A 26,191-nucleotide genomic window follows, 5' to 3' on the forward strand; every position below is an offset into this window, starting at 1 on the left:
AGATGAAACTTAATTTTGCCAAAAAAAACTCTTGAACTTATTGAGCGCAAGGGCTTTAGACACAAATTATTTACTATTATATCCATTAGCTTGATTTCGATCGACTTGCTTTAATGTTGTTCACCCAAATGCTTATTGTATCAGATTAACGACGCTTCTTGACTATTCAGGTCCCTGCGTCGACCCTGCAGTGCATTACTGCAGCATGATTTCATCTCTGGGTCCCGTATTACCAAGCTAAGTTCAAACCCACTGCGCCACCACAGGACTCCCAAATGCTTATATTTCTGCCATTTGAATTTTGAATCTTATGAGTTTTCATAGTCAGTTCACAGCCTATATAGACACTATATACGCTCTGAGTCATATAGTCTGTGTGTCTATATAGGATGTGAGTCAGTCAGGCGAAATACATGTCTTATTGCTTTGTTGAAATTTAATCGAGAGGGCACCCTCTTGCAGATATCTTGTACACCAGGTGACGCTTGCTATGTGGGACGAAAGTGCGTCAAGTGTCACAGAACTATATCAAGCGTTAGAATTGTGCCAAGAGTGGCAGAATTGGGGCTCGAGTGGTGAACGGGTTCCAAGCGTGGTGGGAGTATGCTAGGCGGGGTGCAAAGTTGAATGGAGTGGTGGAAGTGCACCCTTATGGCAGAAGAGGCGTAGTTTGACGGATATGTGCCAAGCCTAGTACAAAGATGCGCAGTTAACAATCATAGCAAATTAGGAATGCATATTGCACAATTATTGAGTTTTGTAATATTGCCTATTTTAAAGGTAGGTCATGTATCACAATAGTTATTGGTGAACTAGCAGCTTGGTCTAACAAGAGCCGAGAGCTCATATGGCACTTGTGACGAGGTCGGGAGAGCCAAGAGCTTCTTCCCACCAAGTTTCGTTATACGATCTCTCCACTCTAAGGGTTTTCCAAGATTTCCGGTTTCCCCCTCCAACTCCCCCAATGTCGCCGGATCCTGTCGGGAATTAAAATAAAAGATCTGAGAGACGAGGTCATTCTAAATATCAAATTTGATTAAGATCCGGTAACCCGTTCGTAAGTTAAAAATACCTCATTTTTTCCGAATTAACCGTCCTTCCACTCCCCCCCCCCCTCCCCAGATGGTCGAATCGGGAAAGCGACTATTTCTAATTTAATATGGTCGGGTCTCTGATACACCTGCCAACTTTCAGCGATCGCTATATTGATCACGTATCTAGTTTCGCATCTTCTTCATGTAAAAAATGAATAGTCTAGGATTCGAACCTGAGACCTCTCACATTCTAAGCGAAAATCATACCCCTAGACCGCAAGCCATACTTATGAAACAATCATTTATTTTGTGGGCAAATAAAATTCTTCTCAGTTATCTTGTTCGCTCGCTCTCCCACCCAGATGGTCGAATCGGGGAAGAGACTATTTCTAATTTAATCTCGTCTGGTCCCTCATACGCCTGCCAACTTTAATCGCCCTAGCTTATCTAGAAGTGCCCAAACTGGCAAAAGCGGGACCGACAGAGCGACAGAAATTGCGATCGCTATATGCCACTGGATAAATACCAAGTGCCATAAAAATAGAATCATATACAAAGCTCTTATTTTTTTGCTCACAAGATTTTCTATTAAACACTGAGTAATGCTAAACGTAGCAAAACGAACGATCTATTCAAGAGGAGCTAATTGAAATTGTCAAAAAGATAGATGAGGTTCGGCTTGTTCCACCCGGAAAATGTCTATCCGCGGAAAATACCTGTAGAAAACTCCTCCAGTAAAAAAATTCCTTCGGGAATCCATCCCTTGTGGAAATTAACCACCGGAAAGATTCCTCACGCCTGCAACATTGAGCAGCCACAGAGAAAGTATAACAAATAAAAAAAGAAGAAAAAAAGGAATTTTGGATTGATAAGCTCCTATATTGTAATATATCTCTATATAATATAGAAATACATTCTCTAATAATCTATATTCAAAATATTGGCAAAATATGAGGTGTAGAATATCCAAGAGCATTTATTTTAACTTTTTTTTCATGTTTATGGGGGTTTATGGAATTTTTTCTATCAAAATTTGAAAAGAAGTTAAAATAAAGAATCTAATGATGCTACTTTATTTAATTAAAATGTTTTCTTTAGATCAGGTAAGCCACTGCAAATTTACCAATTGAAGCTGAATTACATGGGGTTAACTTAAACGGCTTAAAATTACCCCCATAGTGCCAGTGTTAACATGTAGCTTACCCTGCTAAAATAACTCAACGCCCTGAAACACACAAAAAAAGAATTATAATAAAAATAATTGAAAATAAATACTATACACCTGGAGTCGGCAACCTTTCTTGGCTCCGGGTTAAAATCGACAACAATGTTTGAATACTAAAGGGACGTTTTAGTAAGTGAAAATGAAAAAAACTAGTTTTTTTAACTGTAAGTAAGGAGCGGCATTAAAACTTAAAACGAACAGAAATTATTCAGTATATGAAATGGGTTGTCCCCTCTTCAACGTCTCGCTCTTTACGCTAAAGCTTTTAATTGTTTTAAAAAGTAGAATTGTGGCGAAGAGTCAAACTTTAGCGTAAAGAGCGAGACGTTGAAGAGAGGACAACCCATTTCATATACTGAATAATTTCTGTTCGTTTTAAGTGTTAATGTCGCTCCTTACTTACAGTTAAAAAAAAACTAGTTTTTTTCATTTAATTTCTGAACATTTTTGAATTAATGCATGTTTGATTTTGGCTCTCCACCATAGGACTTGTCCAATTTTATTGAATTTTTTGTATTGAATCAGATTAACAGATTATTAAAATGAAATTTGCATATTAATTCCTTTTTTGGCTAAATTGCTTTCTCTTAGTTTTGATCAGACGATTTTGAGAAATAAGGGGTGGGGAAGGAGGCCTAGTTGCCCTCCAATTTTTCGGTTACATAAAAAGGCAACTATAACTTTTAGTTTTTAACTAACGTTTCTATTACTGTTTATTACTGTTTTAAAATGTAGAGTTAAGAGAAAAAGTCAAACTTTATCGTAAAGAGCGGGGTGTTGAGGAGGAAAAGCCCCTTTCATATACGGAGTAATTTCTGTTCGTTTTAAGATTTACTGTCGCTCCTTACTTGCAGTTAAAAAAACTTGTTTTTTTATTTAATTATCGAAAAGCGCTTGCATTGCTATACACTAGTTTTTGCGACCATTCAATACTTTTCCTATCTGGTATTTCACATATCCTGAAAAAAAGACAAGATCTGGCTGAATTGTGTATATTATATTTCCGCTATTGTAAGTTTCTGTTTCATTTACCCCGGTCTTATATGAAAAAGAAAATAATTCGTTATTTCGGGGCTTCTGACATTATTACTCCTTTGCGGAAGTTAGGCTCAAAATTGGAAATGGATTATATTTTTTCTCTGGGCCCCTTCCATCTCTTAGTTCGTTTATTTTCCCGTTAGTTTTCACCTGTTTTCGCTTTATAGTTGTGTTATCTCTTAGCAGTTCTTTCGTTAGTTGAGTTATGGTTGTAGTATATATGTTTTATCGCTCGTATAGTTTTGTTATTTTCAAATTATACTCCATAATAGAGAGGCTCCGGACACCCAGCATTGTATATTAAGCTCTGAATTTGACGTTTTTTTCTAACGTGACCAGATTCGTCCTGCGCCCTGCGCCCTTTTCATTGAGTTTTTCTTCCCCCATGACATATCTCTCCAAGGAAAGATCCTCCCACATAGCCCTCTCCACTCAACCCTACCCACAAAACCAAAAACATCACCCTGAAAACGTCTGTACACTTCCCAATAACCATTATTATATGTAAACACTGGTCGAAGCTTGTAACTTGCAGCCCCTCCCCCAGGGACTGTGGGGGAGTAAGACATCCCCAAAGACATTGTTACTATGGTTTTTAACTATGCTGAACAAAATGGCTATCTCAAAATTTTGATCCGTTGACTTTAGGAAAAAAATGAGCGTGGGAGGGGGCCTAGATGCCCTCCAATTTTTTTGGTCACTTAAAAAGGGCACTAGAACTTTTCATTTCCGTTAGAATGAGCCCTTTTGCGACATTCTAGGACCACTTGGTCGATACGATGACCCCTGGGGAAAAGAAAAAAAAACAAACAAACAAATAAACACGCACCCGTGATTTGTAGATAGGAGCTTGAAACTCCTACAGTATGGTTCTCTGATACGCTGAATCTGATGGTGTCATTTTCGTTAAGATCCTACGACTTTTAGGGGGTGTTTCCCCCGATTTTCCTAAATAAGGCAAATTTTCTCAGGCTCGTAACTTTTGATGGGTGAGACTAAACTTGATGAAACTTATATATATAAAATCAGCATTAAAATGCGATTCTTTTGATGTAGCTATTGATATCAAAATTCAATTTTTTAGAGTTTTGGTTACTATTGAGCCGGATCGCTCCTTACTACAGTTCGTTACCACGAACTGTTTGATGTTTTCATTTTAAAAAAATAGGATACATTTTATTAAGAAAATAATTACAATGCGCTTTAAAACTATAATTATAATTGCTTAATACTACTTTATTATTACTGTGATGATTATAATTGAAACTTTAATTATAAAAAAAAATCAGCGGGTTACTGCACTGACACGCGGGTCAATGAATGCCAATCCGTGTTCTACATCACATATTCGGCCTTTTTCCCGCAGAATGTTTCAAAACTCCTTATTTTTTTCATTATTTTTGTTTGGAGTACTTTCTCTGTGGCTCCCCAATTTTACATATGGGGTAATTTTCCACAGAAGAGATTTGAGGTTGGTGGGGGGAAATAAGGTAAAGAGGAAGAGGTAAAGAACATGGCATTGGATTTTTACAGTCCTTACTGGTGGTGCTGATCTTCGTTTCATGACCCCTCAGCCAGGAAGTGGAAGAGGGGAATAAGCCTTGTACCAAAATTTATATGAGTGTTTGTTTGCTAGCTTACTGGAAAAAAGGTACGCACATACATTCGAACGCTGGATTCTTCTTTTTTTTCAAGCTTGCCAGCAAATCAACCCCGGAAAAGGCCAATTTTTTTTCTAAACGGCCTGAAAATTACATCAATAAGGCGAATTGTATCCAAACTTAAGAATAAACGAGGCCAAAATGAATCCCAGCGGTATGTTATTGTAAACAGAATCACGTATAATGACTCATCTATACTTGGGCGATTCAGCATGCCATTTTTTGACTTATCGGCTTGAGACTAACTTTCCCGGATGTAATCTGCTTGGTAAATCGACATTTCAGATTCGTTTTTGGCTCTGATACATTCTTGGTTTTGCACAATTCAATAAGAAACTCGTAATTAAAGAGCACTTGGATCATCTTTTTTTCAAAATTCGGATGATATGAATATCAAGCAATAAAAAACGAACTACAATTATATACAGCAAATGATTATCAAACAACAAAATCACTAGTGAAATTTAGCCCAGTGCTACAAATAACCAGATTAATGATCTTAAAATTTCCAGATCAGATCCATCCTGGTGAAACTAAGCATAGTTTTTATTTAGTTTTTATTTAGTTGTTTGTCTTTTACTTTATATGTTGTGTTTAATTAATCGTAACTAAGTTTTTTTTATAATTTTTTTTTTCGTCGAAAAAGGCTCCTGGACGTGGATTAGAAATATCCGGATTTCGACTTTTTAAAGTTTTTTGTTGTTTTTTTTCTTTTTGTTCCACTGCTTCATTTAAGTATTATACCTGTTTTTCTATTGCAGCGTGATCTAAGAAATTAAGCGTGCTTTGTATGGCGGAAGTATGCCGAGCGTGGTAAATTGCTCCACGGGTGGCAGAAAACGGGCGTCCCTCGAATTTTGTTATTGTCCTTATTATATGTATACCGAAGCTTAATAGGTTGAAAATAGTTCATGCAAATCGATAATTTAATTGTTAAATATTTCGACAACCTGTGAGAAGGATCTATTCACTTTTGGTTTGAACCTCTCAGATGACTAATCGATAAAAGAATGCAATCTAATTAAATAGATTTATATGCTCAAAAACGCCTTGCATTTGGTTTGCAACAAATAATTGATGAATCTGTCAACCTAGTATTTTTTATTTTAATTTTGGATATTTGTTTTATGTTATATGGACTTAATTAACGACTTGGTTTTTAATCATCCTTCTTTACTGAGATTCCTTACCTCTCCTGAAATTTTCCTTCCTGATTATCTGACTTTCCTTCCGTATTATGGAATGGTGATCTGTTTTTTTCTCTGTGTGAAACAAAGACTTGTGTTGTGACGGAAGTGCATAAAGAGGGGTGTAATAAGTGGTGTTTCGAGATATACACCACGGGGTCAAGAGTCGTCAACTTCTGTGCTTCGACTCTTCATTCCTAACTTCTAGATTAGACACAATTTGTTTTATTTCCTTTGATAAGTTGAATTTTACACTCTCGATTATTCAAACCAAATGGCAAATAAGGGTAATTTCTGCTTCCAAATTTTATGGGTACCCGTAAGGGAAATGTGAAAGGAGGTGACCAGGTAGACCTATCCACTGAATTTGAAACAAAAACGATTGTCAATGTTTTACGTGAAAAACATCTTATTCAATAGTTAATTGATATTCGACAGTGATTTTAGTTCCTGTAAAGCTTTAAATTTTTTTAATAGGTTACGGTTTTTCTCCTTCTGATCGATACCAAAACTATAATCAAAATTTTTCTATCTGATTCAGTTTTTTTTTCCGTCACAGCTTTTCAAAGCTTCATTTCGTCTTATGTGTGTTAAATTAGGTAGATTTGGCATACAAAAATAAATCTATGTTGTTTGAGAATATTGTCCCGCTTAAACTATAAGGCAGGTTGGGTGACTTAACTTTCCATAAATTGACTTGCCAGGCAAAGGTATGGGGTTGCACCTGTTTTTTTCTTTATGAAAACATAAAAGTGGATTTTTAGATTGAGATTTTTTCCAATTTTCCTGGCAGATTCCTTCGGATTAATATTTGAGAAAATATATATGGCCTTTGTTCAGTCAAAGCCCAGTTGTTTCGAGGGGTAGATGGCTTTAAAAATCCTGTATGCCTTGTGAAAAGTGGAAAACTCCTGAAAAAAAAATCGTGAGGTAGGGGCGTTTCGATTTTCGGGATGAAAATAAGTTGCTTGTATCAAACATACACACTCGAGAAGTGAAGTTTGGTGAATGCTAATGAAATAAAAAAAAATATGATGAAAATAAAGTACTTTAGTGACAGAATTATGAAAACTACCACAAAGAAATCTGGAGGGGGGCCGCCCAGAGTTCATTATATTGAATACGTAACCTAACCTAACCAAAATAGCAGCTAAATATTTAATTTAAATATAGCTATAATGTAGTTTCCCAACGACCTGAAGGTAATTGTCTGGTGTAGACAGCGAGAAAACCGGGTATTTTTACGATTATTAGGAAAAACACGGTAACTTCAACTCGTTCATAGCTCACAAACACAAAGTAGAAACAATAGGGAAAATCTTTTCAAGACAGTGGAAATCAATTCAGTAGATATTTCAGATTTTCCCTATTGTTTCTACTTTGTGTTTGTTTTTTATGGAAAGGCAGTGGGGTCTTCGTCGTTATTTTTGTTCATAGCTCAGTTCGGGAATTCTTAGCTATTTGTAAGTCCGAATCTGCTTGTCCATCAATTGCTGTAATTTTTAATTGCAATCACTTTGTTGATTAATCCTATAAAAAGGCGTTATTTATTAGTTACATAATCTGCTCATTGGCTGACGTTGACATGATTTTCCCGTTGATAGTCAAATCGGTCGGCTACTACAAAAAAGTTTCAAAGTGTGTCCTCAGATGAAATCGATGATTGTTTCTCCGACGAGGGACTTGAAAAGAGCCTATAGATTACATAGAAGGCCAATAAAGACGCCATTTGTAAGAGGGTCGGTGGGTATATCTCTCCCTTTAAGAAGGGGTAAGAAAATCTTGTAAGAAGACTTTTTAGCATCAAAGATGACTGATAAGAGACGGTTCTTATGTAGGAGACAATTTACCAACAAACATTTTTTTTCTAAATTACGTGTCATAATTTTCGTGGGGGGGGGGGGGGAGAGAGTGGTCCATACCCTTCGAAAACCCACTCAGACTGCAAAACTGGTGACAGCTTCATATCAAGATTCGCATTTTGGTACTTGTTTGATAACCTCCCTGCCGTTCAAGTTGTTCATTCATTGACGCATTATAAAACCGTTTTTTTCGTTAGTTTCTTTCAGCTTAGCGTGAGACAGGGCAAATAGAAGTGACAGAATATATAGAAAATATAAAATTTGGGCTATATATTGGCACATTAGAGGGGAGGAAATGGAGATAAAGTATTTGGACAGTATAAAGTTAAAAAAAAAATCTTACTACATAATTTGCAGAATAATTGTACCTAACACATTAGGCATGCAGATCCGCTATGCTTTACCCCAATCCCCCATAATGTGCAAATATAGCCCAAATTTATTTATAAGGTGTTTTATTTTTATCTTACTTTGGTATATTTAATTAGGATTTAGTGTCAGGGAAAATATTAGAAGAACATTATGTAGGATGTACATCATACAAGTACCCGCATTTCCAAGAGAAATACAGTTTTCATGGAGTTGCGCACTTCATGGGGACGTTTTCATTTCGGAGTTGCAAGTAATGAAATAATTATGGGACACAACCAAGATTTGGTGAAGGCCGAAAAAGGAAATACTGTAAAACAACCCTACCGTTGCCGGATTTGTAATATTAACTATTGCCACCACATATTACATGAGCTACTTATGGCTTTAACACATGACAAAGTCATGCAGACAGAATTCTAATTTACCATGCAGATTAAATTGCTTTTATGTCCTGTCCATAACCACCAACGGCTCGTTGCCAGAATTTAGAATTCATGCCAGTCAGGAATGTGTATATGGATTATTTTAGGGATGCTTAACTTTGACGAAAATGCGAGGAAAGACGGATTGATTTAGAGTGTGAAATAATCATAAAAATCTTGGAGAAGGACATGGGTCAAAAGGAAACCCTGTGCACTTGCATGTGTCAAAGTCAATGGCGGAGGGGGGGGCTCAGCTATGATAAGGATGACAAACATGTAACCATGATGTTAGTTGACTTTCATATTTTTGGAATCTAGTTTGTACAATGTTTATTTTGGGTAGTAGATTCGAGCCTTTGCTATTTTTTGGCAAATGAAAATTTCGAAAAATAAGTCAACCTCAGAATACAAGCTCTTTAGAAGGCTACAAGGTGAGACTTTGATCAAATACAATACGGTCCGTGCTTGGCCACAATATGTACACGGAAGCAGGTTTACTGCCTGGAGCATATTTGTTCTATTTCTAATACATATTTGTCGGCTATTTGAAACACATTCAAGAATTGCGCTTAGGTTACATCTCAGAAAACCGGTTTTCACAGCTATAAAAACAAGTGACGGGTGATACAATGCCTTGAATTTAGACAGAATACACTGGACTTGTATAATTTGGGCTATATATTTGCAAATTAGGAGGTAGATTGGGTTTAGTCTCCATAATTTTGTTTCTGAATTATTATTTTATAATCATTTTTTTTATATTTCACTAGGATTAACCTAACTTCACTTCTTGGGTGTTTTTCGAATAAACGACAAGTACGCATATTTTTAATATAACTTTTTCATAATTGATTTTCTCTAGCATGAAGAGCACATCCAACTTCGGAAAGTTGGTCTTAGGAATGTTTATTTTTTTGCAATTATGAAATTCATTGCCAGAAGTGATTTTTTACTTATTTTTGCAACATTATCCGCTACAAGTTGTACATATGACATCTGTCTCGAAGCTGATGTTGGTACAGGGAGCTGACCTTAGGCAGTCAGGATCACAGGATTCTTTATCTTGAAAAATATACCCGAATTTTTATTTAGTATAGGGGTAATTCAAAATGAATTGTCGCTAAGTCAATGGAGATCATGATTTTAATCTTTATCCTCCTAAAGATACATGGGTTTTAAAACATTTCAAAATGTATTGTTACCAAGTCAAGGGAGATTATGATTTTGGTCTATCCTCAAAAAGATGTCAGAGTTCTTTATTTAGTATGGTGAGATCGAAATCATAGTCTCACTTGACTTAATGATGATTCAATTTTGAATTACCAACATATTAAATGAAACTCTGGTATCTTTTTGAGGATAGAGATCAAAATCATAATCAGATATGCAAAATGCTTAATATCTGCCAGTAGGTGAACTCGACAAAATTCTGCTGAAATCTTGGTAGTGTAAAAGATGTAATATTTGATGCTTCGTTATGTTCTTCGTGTAGATTGCATGGAAATATACGGCAAAATACTGGTGAGAAAAATATGGTTAAATCAGACCTAAAAGACAAGGAATTTTACAATTACCCAAGACTGTTCTTGTCGGCCAGCCGTCTGGGGCCAAACGGAAAGTTGGTCATCTCCGAATGAGATGTCAGGAGTTCGTGAGGAAAGATTTAAGAACTTAAACTTCTTCGGAGTCGGTAAAAATGGAGGCTTTAAATAGGTTGGGATAGAGGGCGAGCATGCCTACCTGTCTTGGCCTCAGGCAATCTGGTGCTGCAGTGAGTTGTTAGTACTAATAGTAGTAACAGTTTTCGAGTCAAAATATTTTCTACAAGTAAATTTTCTGTTTGTCTATGGTTAATCTATGTTATAAATCCAGTAAAGTGTATTTTCAAACAAGTTTTTTTTTTTATTACAATGCTTGAAAAATGAATTTGTTCATATAGGTTTATTTGCTATTTATTATGAAATACAGTCAAAAGTTTACCTTGTTGTTTTGCCTAGCAAAACTAAAGGTTGTGTTGTTGTTTTTTTTTGTGGTTTTTTTTAAGATCAGTGGTTTGTATCTCGGAAGCTGAGATAACGAAAAAAAAAATTTCCCACGTGTTGACTGTGAAACCTCCAATAATCTAAAGCAATTTTCTAGAAATTAAGGGCAATTAGAAGGGTTTTTTTCAACCTACTAAATAGTGTAAAAATGATACAAAATCAAACAAACCTAGCTCCGAAAGTAAGCTTCTTTGAACCACGAATATCATGCAGAATATTGAATTTTGTTTTCGATAGCCTGAAATCAAACTATGTCTCTTTTAGAGATCTCCTGGAAATAATGCTGGGAAAGTCAGTATTGAAATATTTAGTTTCAATTTTTACTAAATATAAAATTCTAGATTTAATCGACCAGGACGGTAGAGAGCCAAAACTAGGCCGCTCGGACATATTTCTCCACGGTCCAATTCTTGCTTACCTTAAATGAATATGAGAGGTTATAGCAGGACCTCTAGAATTAGAAGACAAGAATTACAAGTCATATTCCCCTGGCCTTTCCCTCCTATTGTATTGTACGGCTGTGAAACGCAGCATGAATTTCTTCACACATTTTGAATGCACATTCCTTTCTATTATAAATTTTGTATTTCAGTGGAAAAAAGAAATAATGTTAAATTTTCAAGTAAAAATGTTTTATTTTTTGAAAGAATATAGAACTTTAAATTTGCCTGGAAATTTCTGTATGACCAAATCTCGTAATAAGACCCTTGGCCCCCTATTCTGACAGTCATTTCTAGAAATAAACCTTAACTAGTCTCACTACCACATCACTAGAATATGAGGAGCACGCTAATTTATATTCTTATCAGCACATTTACCAGAAGGGGTTTTTGATTGCCATTGGACTATGTTACGAGTAAGTTCTGGTATCCTATATTTTTAGATGTGGCCCTATCTCGGATCAAAAAAAGTATATCTTATTTGGACCCAGGCCTAATCTTGCATCTTTGAGGAATGAGAGTGCGAGAGGGTTTGTATTAGTGTCATTCAATGATTTTGTTAGATTTCAACCAAACTTGATGAGAGGTTAGCAGCTAGTGTCCCATTTTTGCCTTTCAGTCGTCAAAGAGCTCAGAAAATCTGTAGGTGGAAATAATAAATTTGCTTAGAACGGGATGAGAGCAACATTTGATGTTTTAGTTACGGCTTTTGAAATGCGGGATCGACTTGGCATTTCTGATAAAAAACCCAAATCCTTCAGGATGTATCCAAAACCAGTCGTCAGATCTTAACCAATTCTAATGGGAAGTAAGAGGTAGCCTCCCGTAACTGCCTTTGGGAGTCGAGGCTTTTTCTAACGTCATGGGGGAGCGCAGGGAAAGGTATTCCTTAGTCATTTTCATCAAACCTTCGCTTAAAAAGGTGCGTTGGATCCCACTTAGGCCTATACCTGAAGAAAAGAAGAGCTAGGTTAATACTTGTTCATTTCAATAGTTTGTATCTGATCCGGTATCTGTAGGGGTCAGTTCTGGTTTGGTGGGGCCACATTTTTGTCGTTCTAATTCATTAGAAAGATCTCAGTTAGATGGACCACCGATTAGTAGTTAGGGTTTTAGTCGTATTTTTAGGGGTTTTCGTGGATACAGAAACGTATTAAAAAGAGTCGTCTAGATGTCAATTTAATCGTACTTTGTGCATGTAAAATCGTTCTTAAGGTTGTCTATTTCTAAGAAAACGTAAACCATAATGTGTACCGTGAGACATATCACATGTGCTATTTCACAAGTGCGACCCATCAGTTACACTTGCATTTTACAGATCGAGATATTTTTGCATTAAATGCTATACTGTTTAATTATTTTGAAACCTGAATAATATACCTTGTGCATTTTTTCAATTGCAGATTCAGTTCCAGATGGAAGAATTTGTTCCAGAATGTTGTTTTTTTCGCCGAAGGATAAGATTTCGTTGTCACTGGAATATATTGAGCCCTGGTATGACAAAAAAAATTATATTATTAAGAAAAGTTTTCTATCTAGATAAAGCTTGGTTCGTCGTTTTGAAGGAATGTTTTTTTTCCTTTAACTTTAGCTGATTGGCTTTGTTTGTCGAATGCTCTAATATATTTGTTAGCATAGACTTAGTCAAATGGACCACTAGCACATAATTTCGCGTTCAATTGTGGTAAAAAAAAATATCTAGTCTCCCATTTTTTAAGATATCCTTTGACTTTGTTTGCTTAAGTTGATCAAGAGCTTATTTACGCAGAAACATTTAAAAAAGTAGAGTTGAAGTGAAATAGCCTGGCATGGCATGGGGACTATGACTTGTTATTGAGTAGTAAAACAGGATTTGTACGAAGGCTAAAGCGAGGGGTATAACAATCTATTCCACATTGTTCCCAAGCCCTCGTGTCTATCGTTTCAAACATTACACCGTTGCAATTGAGTCGAAAATTGTATACAGAAAACTCGTAGCCCCCACCTTGAACTACAAGGAAAATAACTTTTTTGTCTTGGCCTCAGGCGGTCTTGTGCTGCAGTGAGTTGTTAGTACTAATGGTAGTAACAGTTCTTCTTTCTTCTTTTTCTTCATTTCAGATCCTAAGCATACATTAAGGAAGATAGAAATGCAATAATGATTATTTTTTCCTTAAAGGACTCTGGCCCTCAGTTTTACCTGATAGGCCTTCTAGCCATGAAGTAGCGCAGCTGTCAAAGTGAAAATTCGCCCGGTAATAGAAAAACAAGTTTTTTTCTACTGAAAGTAAGGAGCAACATTACAACTTAAAACGAAGAGAAATTATTGCATATATAGGGGGGTTTCTCTCTCCTCTTTCTTCACAATGAAGTTTTTTTAAGTACTTTTAAAAAAGCTTCTCATTATTCTGTTTAAACGACCTTTTTGTTTTAGGAATGTTTCTTAAAGAATTGGATTTAAATTCAAACTTTGTCGTCAAAAGCTAGTTATTGAGGAGGGGAAAATCCTTCTCATATACATAATAATTCTTGTTTTGTTTTTTTAGTTTTAATGTTGCTCCTACCTTTCAGTTGAAAAAACTTTTTTTAAACTTTATTTCTGGTATTTTTCTAATTAATTCTGAGAAATCTGGCTCTATCCCCGCGGATCCCCTCCCCCTCCCTCTGGGAAAAAATCCTCTAGATAATTCAATCCCGGTGAAAAAAAATTTCCGGACAATTCTATTTAACATCTCAACACGTAAAACTACGTCGGTGAAGAGAAAGTAAGACAAATAAAAAGAAATTCATATAGGAATTCTGGCCCCCAAAGTAAAATTTGTCCTGAAAAGTTTATTTCCCCTGGGAACTTTCCCCCCATGGTACATTTTCCCCGTGGAAAATCCTACCAGTAGAAAATTCCCCTCCCGCCTCCCCAAAAAATGTATGCATCCTTCCCAATAACAAATAAAGGTATGATTTTTATTAAGATTCTTTGTCTTTTAGGGGGTGCTTCCCCCTTTTTCGGAAATCAGGCAAATAACAATATTTGGAATCAGTATAAAAAGCCAATTCTTTTGAAATGTCTATTGGTGTCAAAACTCTATTTTTTAGAGTTTAATTTTCTCGTGAGCCGTGCCTCTTCTTACTGACAGTTCGTTACCACAAACTGTTTCACGGTGGTGAATCTCCAGCATTTTTACTAAGGGGCAAGAAGGGTGTATATCCTGATAGTCAAGGGACATGGACTAGTTAATATTTTTTGTGCAAATTATTGGGGGAAAATCACTCTCTCCCCCAAAATGACGCCCAGCTGTTTAACTACATGTCTCTTGAACAGTCATGTATAGAAGTAATAAAATCAAACTGAATATTTGACATATAATGATATTAATTGCTGAAAACTCATCAGTTTATCATTTTATTTCACTGTAATCTCTATTTTCAATGTTGTAATATGTACAAAAGAAACCTACTTACAGTTTGTTGCCACGAAGTGTTTGATAACATCAGCAATACGACTTTTGAAGACGCTTTGAATAACCTAGATGTTCACGACAAAAAGCATAATCATATTTTTTTTTGCTTATCTTTAGTATAAATCTGGCTTTATTTAGCACCATTTTGGTCTTGGGGTGAGGTTAATCAAATCAGTTTATCATTATTGAATATTCCGCCATGAATTGCGATGAATTTTACCCACTTCCGTAAATGTATGAATATATATAAGTAAACAACGAAAAACAATTTTTCTCGGATGAAAATGAAGAGCGGTAATAAAACTTAAAACGAACAGAAATTGTTCCGTATATAAGGGAGGCTGCACCTCCTCAGCCCCTCGTTCTTTAGGCTAAAGTTTGACTTTGTCCCATTGAAGACAAGTTTTCTCAAATACAATGACCGTTGAATTGAAGTTGGGTGCACTATAAAACTTTAGTGTAAAGAGCGTTTTTAATGTAAAAACCTTACCCCTTTCCAAGAAAGCCTAAAGTAGCTAAAATAGAATTTTACCATCTTGTGATCCGTTCTGTTAGTATGTTAAGGATCAGATTCTACGAGTGCTGCATAGTATAACCAACAGCCCCTGATGTCGGTAGTTTACACCAATCAAAACCGTTCTTCAAAGTAAAATAAATATTAGGCTACCCAAATAATATTCCAGGGTTCAGATTTTGCAATTTCGGCAATTACAGCACCACGAACCATTGTTGCTGCATAAGCTTTATTTTAAAAACTTAGAATGCGCTGTCTTTGAGAATTTTTTAAGCCTTTTGTTTGAAAACAAGTCAGAATTTCCCGGAAAATCCTTACTCTACCTCATATTTCCCTGAATCCCTAGATTCAAAATATGTGTCCCTATATATATATATATATATATATATATATATATATATATATATATATATATATATATATATATATATATATATATATATATATATATATATATATACATATATATATATATATATATATATATATATATATATATATATATATATATATATATTATATTTATATATATATATATATATATATATATATATATATATATATATATATATATATATATATATATATATATATTTATATTTTTATATATATATATATATATATATATATATATATATATATATATATATATATATATATATATATATATATATATATATAGAGGTACTACCGGGCTTTCACCCTGCTGTACCTATATTCAGCCTTAATCCAAATGAAGGAAGAAAGAATATGAATGTTTAATTCTCTGCTGCTGTAGCTATATTTACCTCAGATTTTACTGTAAGTTCAAAAAATTTGGTGTAAAAATGTGCTATTTTAAGCTTCAGAGGCCCTCCCCCTTTTACGCAACGACCCGTCGACTCTCCTCAGTAATAACTTATGTGAAATTATACCTTATTGTACGGAACTTTATCAAGCATCCCACATTGTTAAATTCAGAAAATAAGCGTTTATATTAATCTTTATGTTTGTATGAACTATGTGACTATTCAGAAATGGACGCGGCAACGTGTGGTTTACCCGTCCCTGAAATTGGGGAGTTGAGTAGCGTACAAAATATTTGGATAATTTCTCGTCGTTTGTCTATCTCAGAATTTTCAATGGTTAAAAACTTGGCCATTCTTGGGTTAAATTTTAAATTAGTGCTGATGGTAGAGAACGTCACTTTGTTGAAACACAATCCTTTTTATAGCTTAAAAGGATTTTAATTTTCAATGGAATGAGCCATCTCCCAAATTCCTAGTACTATTAGTTCTATACAATCATCCCTGAAAAAAAAACAATTAAAACAATACTTTTTTATTACTTAAAAAGGTTCCCAATTTTTAATTTTCTATGCAATGAGCCGTCTTCCGAATTTCTAATACTATTTGTTCGATACAATCATCCCTGGGAAAAACAGCAAATAAACACAAATTGCACATTTTTGTGCAAATAAAGGTATGCATATGCCTTGCTTTGCGGAAAAATGCACCTTCTTTAAATTTTCAATGAAATGAGCCGTGTCCCAAATTTCTAATACTATTGGTTCGGTACAATCATCCCTGGAGAAGCCTTGCTTCTCGAAAAAAAATGTATATTTTTACGTTTGTGCAAATGGGAGCTTGAAACATACTACAGCAGGTTTTTCTGATGTGAAAACACATTGTGCACATATGTTTATATAAAATGAAACATTGTATATAATTGAAATTAAATTTACCAGTTCATTGTATTAGAATAAGGATTCAGGCGCGAACTTATTTTCTACCGCTTCTGACAAATTGGAGGGACGGGACATTAATTTTCTAAATAGATTACAAATTTAGCCACTATGTGGTTGGTATTTTGGGGAATCAATTGGGACATTTTCTAGTTATGTGCAATGACTTGGGGTTGGTGGAATTGCTGAGTCGCTACTGGGGATTCTTAAATCAACGTCTCCTAGATATTGTGGCAACAAGCATTTTAATTTTAAAGCGTTTAAAGGCTCGAAAGCAGGAGTTTTTTTATTTGTATCTGCTTATTTATGATGCTTATTTTTATCAGTTTTGTACATGACTTTTCCAGCTTTGAAATTGTGAAATACGCATACACACACACACACACACACACATATATATATATATATATATATATATATATATATATATATATATATATATATATATATATATATATATATATATATATATATATATATATATATATATATATATATATGTACTAACAGGAAAAGAGAAATATCTTCATTTTCAAATGCTAAAACCATTGCTCCTGGTTACGCTTGCCGTCCTTCCCCGAACAATTTTCTGGTGAGCCTCATGATAATTCAGCTCACCTTTTCCACCTCTGTGCTGGATGTGAATATTATAATTCATGGAAAAAGATTGTCGTAATGAGAAGGGCATTAACAGGAAATGTGAATTTTTTTCATTATCAAACTCCGAAGCCATTGCTCCTGGTTGCGCTTGCCGTCCTCCCCCGAACAAACCAGCCCAAACCGTCCAAACCAACTCGCCTTTTCCACCTCTGTGCTGCATGTGAATATAATATTTTATAATTCATGGTTGTCCTAATGAGAAGGGTACTGTTACCCCCCTTCTCCGACACCAATAATAAAGACATAGACCAAAACGCTCGTGGAATCAAGAAGGATTAGATGTTAATTTCCCCTTCATCATAGCTGGCATTCGATTATATACCACTGAACAAAATTTCATGAAAAATCAATTTATTCAGCTTAATTATATTAAGCATTAAGATGAAAGTCTATTTTTACGATTTACAGTGTATGGACTACATGACTTTTCAGTTCCGAATTCGCCACCACGCCCCATTTCTTCCTCTGCGATTTGGTAACTCAACATATATTTTTTTATACTTTTAAATTTATTGACTATCGCAGAAATTGTCAATCGATGTCAACTTGACCCTCTTTGGGGGTTGGGACAAAATCTTAGTTTGGTTTTTATGCCATTTTCCTAAGTAATAATCTTTTTGATCAGTGAAAAAGGTAGTAGAATTCCGACATGGCCTGTCCTGATCTTCTAGCACTATTGGTTCAATACGGTCATTCGTGGGTAAAAAGGTTGATAAATAAATGAACACTCATCCGATCATTCTCCTGGAAAAAAAAATGCAAAACTTTACATTTTTTGTAGATAGGACTTTGAAACCTCTTTAGTACGGTCCTTTTATATGCTAAATCTAAATGAGTGATTTTCATGAAGATCACTTGCCTTTTTGGGGTGTTTTCCCTTTTTTTTGAAAATCAGGAACACAGTATTTAAGATGGGTTAGTTTAAACTAAATGAATTCCGTATATTGGGAATCAGCATAAAAAAGGCCAGTTTTTTATATGTTAATTGTTATAAAAACTCTTTTTTCAGAGTTTTGGTTACTATTGACCCTTGTCGCTCCTTACTTATAATTCTTTAACGCGATAAGTTTGACGGTCGTTGATCTGTAAAACGTACTACTGCAACAGCAATTACTGCATTCTTATTTGTTTTATCTATTTTGAAAGGTGCTCAGCTCAATCCAATGATTTTGGCAAGTACCACAAAATAGATTTCTTCGCAACCGAGTCTTGATTGTCGCTAATACTCGAGGGAGAAATCTTCAATCTCGTATATTATGGGGCGGGTGATGATGCATTGATCGGCCGCCTCCTTTTCCTCCCTTCGTACCTGTCGGCATTTCTCCTTGGCAACCATTGAAAATTGTGCCGTACTTGTTATTTACATTTTAAATTAAAATGAGAATAATTTTCATCCATACAAAAGGGATTTGAAGAGGGGAACGGAGAGGACTTGGTATTCAGTAATAACTTAAATTATCAGTAGGCATGATCTGTTTGGAATGATAACCTTTTGAAAGAGTAATGTAATGATGTGCGTCATCTTGTAGTAAAGGCAAGGCTGCATCCGGGGGGGGGGAGGGCGTGATTGACCCCCACCCTTAATGTTTGGCTGACTCATAAAAATGTAACACTAATGCATATAAATAAATTGTGGTGTGTTATTTCAAGTATTTACTGAGTCATTTTATTCGAATAAAATAATATTCAAATAAGTTATTTTTTCAAACGTACATTCTTCGCAGCCGATGGAAGATAATACATTTGTTAGTAGTCATCATGCTTAATGGCAAAGAACATACTCCCTTCCTTATAATAACGTCATGTTTGGGAAGTTTCACATTTTGGATCATTTCCAAGACAGAAGACATTCATGTACCCAATAAGATCCAAAGTGGAAAATGTGTTTAACACAAAAATTACTTAGGGCGATTAGTAAGATATACGAAGCCGTGCTTTTTCATATCATTTTTCACCTGACTATCAAAATTTCAACGTCTCCGTTTGAAAATGCCTGAACCGAGTAATACAATTTTTTTTTCTGAATGGCTTATTTAGTCCAGACAGGGCTTTTTTAAAACAAGCCTACAGAACCGATTGTGTATATTGTTGTCACTTGAAGCAGATTTTTACTGTTATTTTTAGCTCTATTTAGGAGATTTAAATAAATTGTTAGATATTTCTTTTTCTAATCACTTACAAAAATATAAAGTGGTCCGGAATTCAGTCAATTGGCCTTTATGGTCTGAATATTGAGATTGATGATTTTATCCAAATTTTGCTTTTTGCCCAATTCGCCTTTTGCCTGGGGGTTTTCGCGATGGTGCCCTATTCATTTGAATAAGCTCAGAACTGGGGGCAATTCAAAGAGGGGCAGGATCAACCTTCTCCGGCTGGGTAGGAGCACCATGAAAAGTTTTTTTCAAGGCAGTTGTATTAGTAAATTTCTAGTTCTTATGAAAATTTTCAAGTGGCGGGCGAGGATTATTTTTCCTTAGACACGGCCAATCCTAGGAATCGCCATGTTCATACCAACGGGCCCTTTCTTGGCCAAATAGAAATCAAAGTTGCATTTATGTCATATCAGTAAAACATAATACATGGAAAGGCTTTATGTCGTTGATTTCCCAAGAGGAATTAAGGCACAAATGATTTCTTGGCTGAAACCATTAGGGAAAGAAAACTGGAATATCAGGTAACACTTAAAGAGTAGAAGAGACATGTACATAGAATAACGGAAAAACATAATTGGTTATTGATTTAATGGCTAAAGTTTTATCATAAAATGACTTCATGTTTTGTTTATTTATAGCACCAGAGAGACTTTGGAAGAATTGAATCAATCAGTAGATAGAGAGGAGGAAGCAAAATTGGCACACAATAGACCAAAGAAGGTTAGTTTTAGATACATTTGTACTTTTCTTATGTGTTAACGAAAGTTCAACTTAATATAAAATAAAATATTAAAAGAAACAAGTTTTTTTCAACTGAAAGTAAGGAACAGCATTAAACATCAAAACGAACAGAAATTATTTCGTATATGAAGGGGTTGCCCCTCTCCTCAACACCTTGCTCTTTACGCTAAAGCTTTTAGCATTTTAAAAAAAGCTTCCTATTGTGTTTCAGGAGCCGTTCTTAAAGAAAATGGGAGAAACAGGCAAACTTTAGCGTAAAGAGCAAGGTATTGAAAAGGTGGACAACGCCTTCATATAAGGAATGATTTCTGTTCATGTTCAGTTCTAATGTCGCTCCTTTGCGATGCAAAAAATTATATTTTATTTGATTTCTGAACGTTTTCAAATAATGCAGGTAAATCTGGCTCACCCTCTATGAAAAATTCTCTCTCCTCAAGGGAAAATCCTCCATGGAAAGTTCCTTGCACTGAAAACACCTCCAATTTCCGTGGAAATTTTGTCCCGGAAATCACGCTGAATATTTCCCTCGGACAATTCCCTCGGAGCATGCCCACATGCACAATAGAGTTGGGAAAGAGAAAATAAGACAAATAAAAAGAATTTTGTACAGAAATCCCTCAATAAAAGTTTCCCCTGGAAATTTCACCATCTCCCTTCCCAAGGAAGGTTCAACCCATGAAAACCAACCCCAGGATAAAATCTATCCCCTCCCTCCAAAGAAGCCTGTATTCTTCCAAGAACAAAAATTACACGTCAACAACGGGTAAATTTTATAACTTAAAGACCTATCCCAGCAGCTGTAGGGGCCCTGTTGTCTCCAAAGGCATATTTCTTGACCTTTCATCTATGTTGAACGAAATGACTATATTTGACGATTTTAGGGCAAGGGGGCGTCAAAGAGGGACTAGTTACGCTCCAATCTTTCCGGTCACTTGAAATGGTACTTGAACGCTTATTTTCCGTTCGAATGAGCCCTTTCTAGATATTTTAGGACCTTTAGCTCGATATGATCTACCCTAAGATTAAATAAAAAAAAAATTAATTTTTTTAGCTGAAAGTAAAGAGCGACATTAAAACTTAAAACGAACAGAAATTACTCCGTATATAAAATGGATTGTCCCCTCCGCAATCCCTCGCTCTTTACGCTAAAGCTTTTAATTGTTTTAAAAAGTAGAATTGTGGCAAAGAGTCAAACTTTAGCGTAAAGAGCGAGGGATTGCGGAGGGGACAATCCATTTTATATACGGAGTAATTTCTGTCCGTTTTAAGTTATAATGTCGCTCCTTAGCCTACTTTCAGCTAACAAAATTAGTTTTTTTATTTAATTTCTGAACGTTTTTGAATTAATGCATGTTAGGTTTTGGCTCTCCGCACATAAATTATTAAAATGAAATTTGTATATTAATTCTTTTTTTGGCTAAATGGCTTTCTCTTAGTTTTGATCAGACGATTTTGAGAAATAAGGTGTGGAGAAGGAGGCCTAGTTGCCCTCCAATTTTTCGGTTACTTAAAAAGGCAACTAGAACTTTTAATTTTTAACGAAAGTTTTTATTAGTAAAAAATATACGTAACTTAAGAATTAACTTACGTAACAAACTTACGTAACAAACTTTCATAATCTTATATTTTTATTATGTATACGAGGGGGTTTGTACCCTCTTTAATTCCTCGGTCTTTACACTAAATCTTAAGTTTTGTCCCAATTCTTTACGAATGACCCCTAAATCAGAAAGGCCGTAGAATAAATAGTTGAAATTGCTAAAAATACTTTAGCATAAAGAGCGAGGTATTTATCTCCTCCTGAATACCTCGCTCTTTATGCTAAAGTATTTTTAGAACCCCTCATATGCGTAATAATCTCTGTTCGTTTTAATTTTCAATGCTACTCCTTCCTTTCATTTGAAAAAAACGTTTTCATGTTTATTTTTCATTGTTTTCTTATAGTAATGCTAGAAAATCATGCGCCCTTTTCCTTGAATTTTTCTTCCCCCATGACAGATTCCTCCAAGGAAAGATCCTCCAACATAGCTTTCTCCCCTCAGCCCCACCCCCAAACAAAATAAAATTCCCCTGAAAACGTCTGTACACTTCCCAACAACCATTACTATATGTAAACACTGGCCAAAGTTTGTAACTTGCAGCCCCTCCCCCAGGGATTGTGGGGGAGTAAGTCATCCCCAAAGACATAGTTATCATGGTTTTCGACTATGCTGAACAAAATGGCTCTCTCAAAATTTTTATTCGTTGACTTTGGGAAAAAATGAGCGTGGGAGGGGGTCTAGATGCCCTCCAATGTATTTGGTCACTTAAAAAGGGCACTAGAACTTTTCATTTCCGTTAGAATGAGCCCTCTTGCGATATTCTAGGACCACTTGGTTGATACGATGACCCCTGGAAAAAAAAAACAAAAAAAAACAAACAAACACGCACCCGTGAATTGTCTTCTGGCAAAAAATACAAAATTCCACATTTTTGTAGATAGGAGCTTGAAACTTCTACAGTAGGGTTCTCTGATACGCTGAATCTGATGGTGTCATTTTCGTTAAGATTCTACGACTTTTAGGGGGTGTTTCCACCTATTTTCTTAAATAAGGCAAATTTTCTCAGGCTCGTAACTTTGATGGGTAAGACGAAACTTGATGAAACTTATATGTTTAAAATCAGCATTAAAATGCGATTCTTTTGATGTAGCTATTGATATCAAAATTCAATTTTTTTGAGTTTTGGTCACTATTGAGCCGGGTCGCTCCTTACTACAGTTCGTTACCACGAACTGTTTGAAAAACAACAACAAATAAACACGCATACATGATAGTTCTTCTGGCAAAAAACACGAAATTCTACATTTTTGCAGATAGGAGCTTGAAACCTCTACAGTAGGATACTCTGATACGCTCAATCTGATGACATGATTTTCACTGAGATTCTCTGACTTTTAGGGAGTTTTTGCCCCCTTTTTTCAAATTTCCGGCTAGTTTTTCAGGCTCGTAACCTTTGACTGCTAATACTAGAATTAATGAATCTTATATGTTCGGAATCAGTACAATAAGCCAATTCTTTTGATATATCTATTGATATCCAAATTCTGTTTTTAGAGTTTCGGTTACCATTGAGCCGAGTTGCTCCTTACTTACAGTTCGTACAGTTACACATCCGGTGCTTTTATAAATAGCGAACTCTTGAATCCGGATCTGCAAACATGTTTGATTTCCTTGAAGTTCGCCTGGGACAATCACTTCATAATACAATTAAGGCTGTTCATTCGAACCTGGGTCAGGCTTATTCTAATCAGGGGTGTAATTTTGTATGGGTCGAGACCCCATACAAATTTCCAAACCCCAGTCCCCCCTCAGACCCAAGTTTGTCTTTCCAGCTAAAATGTAGTTTCTGCAAAAAAAAAACTTGTCAAAACTGAGATTAGCTTGCATAATTCAAGCATCCAGAGAAACATGTCAGTTTGCTTTGGTATAGCTTTGCTTGTATGGTAGCGTACGGCTCATTTTTTTTATTTTTCACTGTCGTTTTCACTTTTTTTTGGAAAGTTGGCTCCACCTTTGCGCCCCCCAGGATTCTGACAAAACAATCTAAAATCAGGATAGCAGTTTCTTAATTATAGTACTTAGGATTCGAAATCTAAAATCAGGGAAGGTGTCTGTTAATTCTAGTCCACAGAAAAATTAATATAGTGAATTAGATTTACAAGATTAAAAAATCAAGGGAATTGTTATTTATTAATTTTAATTCGAAGAAAAGTCAACCAAGGGCAAACAGATGAATATTTTGGGTCAATCTATGTTTATTTACTACTTCTCCTCTCCAAAAAAAAGTCAGAAATGTGAAATGATAAGAATTAACGAAAGTTAAATGGTTGCAGTGATTCTTGTCCAATTTTGTTTCCCGTTTAAAATTCTGCAAAACCACGGAGAAGTGGGAGTTATTTCTTATAAAATGTTATGACTAAAAAGTGTTTTGTTCTTTTAACTGGCTTGATATTTTTTAAAGGGACCAATCTAGTTCTGTAGAAATGCACTTGTCTTTTACCCTCTGCAACAATCTGGTTCTGGCAAGGTGGAATTATTTGTTTCTCCAAAAGTTACTATCTTCTCTGTCTAGATTTGTCATTTAGCATTAATTTATCCAATTTTGTAAATTTGTTGGATTATTTTTCAGCCACGTCATAGATTAATGGCTCCACAGAAGGAAACATCTTAATAAAATAAAAGTAGTACCTCTAGTTTCCTTATTTTATACTCTTTTAAAATATAATTTGCGTTACTAAGAATGCAACCTCTCCCCTGATGGGCCGAGGTATAGCCCTATCGTATATACGAAACTAAAAAAACAAAACAAACACTAACACAATGACCTTCGCACTGTATAATATACAGCATGTTTGTTTTAGTCAAATGATCATGTTTTCTTCTATTGTTATCCCCAGTTTTAATAATATTTTAGCCAACAGCTCTATTGAAATCGGCTCTAGCATTTTTACCCCCCTCCGGCGTTCACCCTCCCCCCGGTGTCCCCCCGGAAACCCCCCCCCCCCAGTTGAAAATAAGGCTTTTCAAACTTGAGAATTTTATTTGAATTTTGTTTTTCTATTTTCCGTAGGAGAAGGAATTTTGGTGCTTACGTATTATACGCTAGGCAGAAATTAGCTAGCCGGAAAGAATATTGATAAAGAAGAAGAAATAAAGCGGAAATTTCGTATTTTGCTTCAATTGGTCGTTTGACAGCCAATTCTGTACCAGAATCAAGATCTAATAGTGATTTTACTAGATATTTGGGTCCTTCTTGCCACAAATCTTTTGTGCTTGAATAAGTAACTGAAACAGAGGTTTCTCGGAAAGTTTCTAATTTAAAGGGATCATCTTCTTCAGGACCTGATTTAGTACCCACTCGAGTAGTCAAGTCTATTCTCCCAGTGATTGTGACTCCGCTAACAAAACTAATTAGTTGGTCATTTGAACGTGGAGTTTTCCCTCAGACACTGAAGTCCGCGCATATAATCGTCAGCCACAAAAGTGGTAGCAAGAGTCATTCTTCAAATTACCGACCTATTTCCCATTCTTTCTACATTTTCAAAGATTTTGAAAAACCATTCCATTCTCGTTTGGCAGATTTCTTTGCAGCGAAGAATTTTTTTTTTTTCATGAGCACCAGTTTGGGTCTAGTCCAAAGTATTCTACTGAACAGCTTTTGCCTTCTCAATTTTGTGAATAATGCTTTAGACTTGAAGAAAACGCCAGCGGCAATTTTTTTGGATGTGAGAAAAGCTTTTGACAGTTTGTCCCTTGATATTCTTCTTGCAAAATTTTCGCATTTTGGTGTTCGGAGAGAAGCATTAGAATGGTTGCAATCTTATCTTCATTGCCAGTTTTTTTTTTATCCAGGTCTGATATTAAGGTCGAAGTAGACTTCGGAATTCCAGTAGGGTCTATCCTTGGTCCTTTGGTTTATATTGTATATGCCAATGATTTATATTGGCTAAAAGAGATGCTCCAAGGTCCATTTGTTGCAATATATGTCACCCAGATGAGTTGCAGTATCATATTTCAATACATATTAAACAAAATGTTGATTTATTTGCATTTGCAGTTAATAGTACACTTTTATGTGCCGAGCGGGATCAAAATTATTTGGTAATAAAGCTTTAAATACTGACGGACAGAACCTATTT

The 26,191-nt window shown here is 35.3% G+C and overlaps 1 protein-coding gene across 1 annotated transcript in view; it reads left to right on the forward strand.

The window, feature by feature from the left end:
- Positions 1-26,191, forward strand: part of LOC136027573 (polycomb group protein Psc-like) — a 99,795-nt gene that overhangs the window by 29,364 nt on the left and 44,240 nt on the right. The window contains exons 5-6 of the mRNA XM_065704953.1: positions 12,687-12,777; positions 20,409-20,490. Coding sequence (XP_065561025.1) covers positions 12,687-12,777; positions 20,409-20,490 — 173 coding nt within the window. The remainder of the gene's footprint in view (positions 1-12,686; positions 12,778-20,408; positions 20,491-26,191) is intronic.

Source organism: Artemia franciscana, chromosome 5 (genome assembly GCF_032884065.1).
Source record: "Artemia franciscana chromosome 5, ASM3288406v1, whole genome shotgun sequence".
Taxonomy (NCBI): domain Eukaryota; kingdom Metazoa; phylum Arthropoda; class Branchiopoda; order Anostraca; family Artemiidae; genus Artemia; species Artemia franciscana.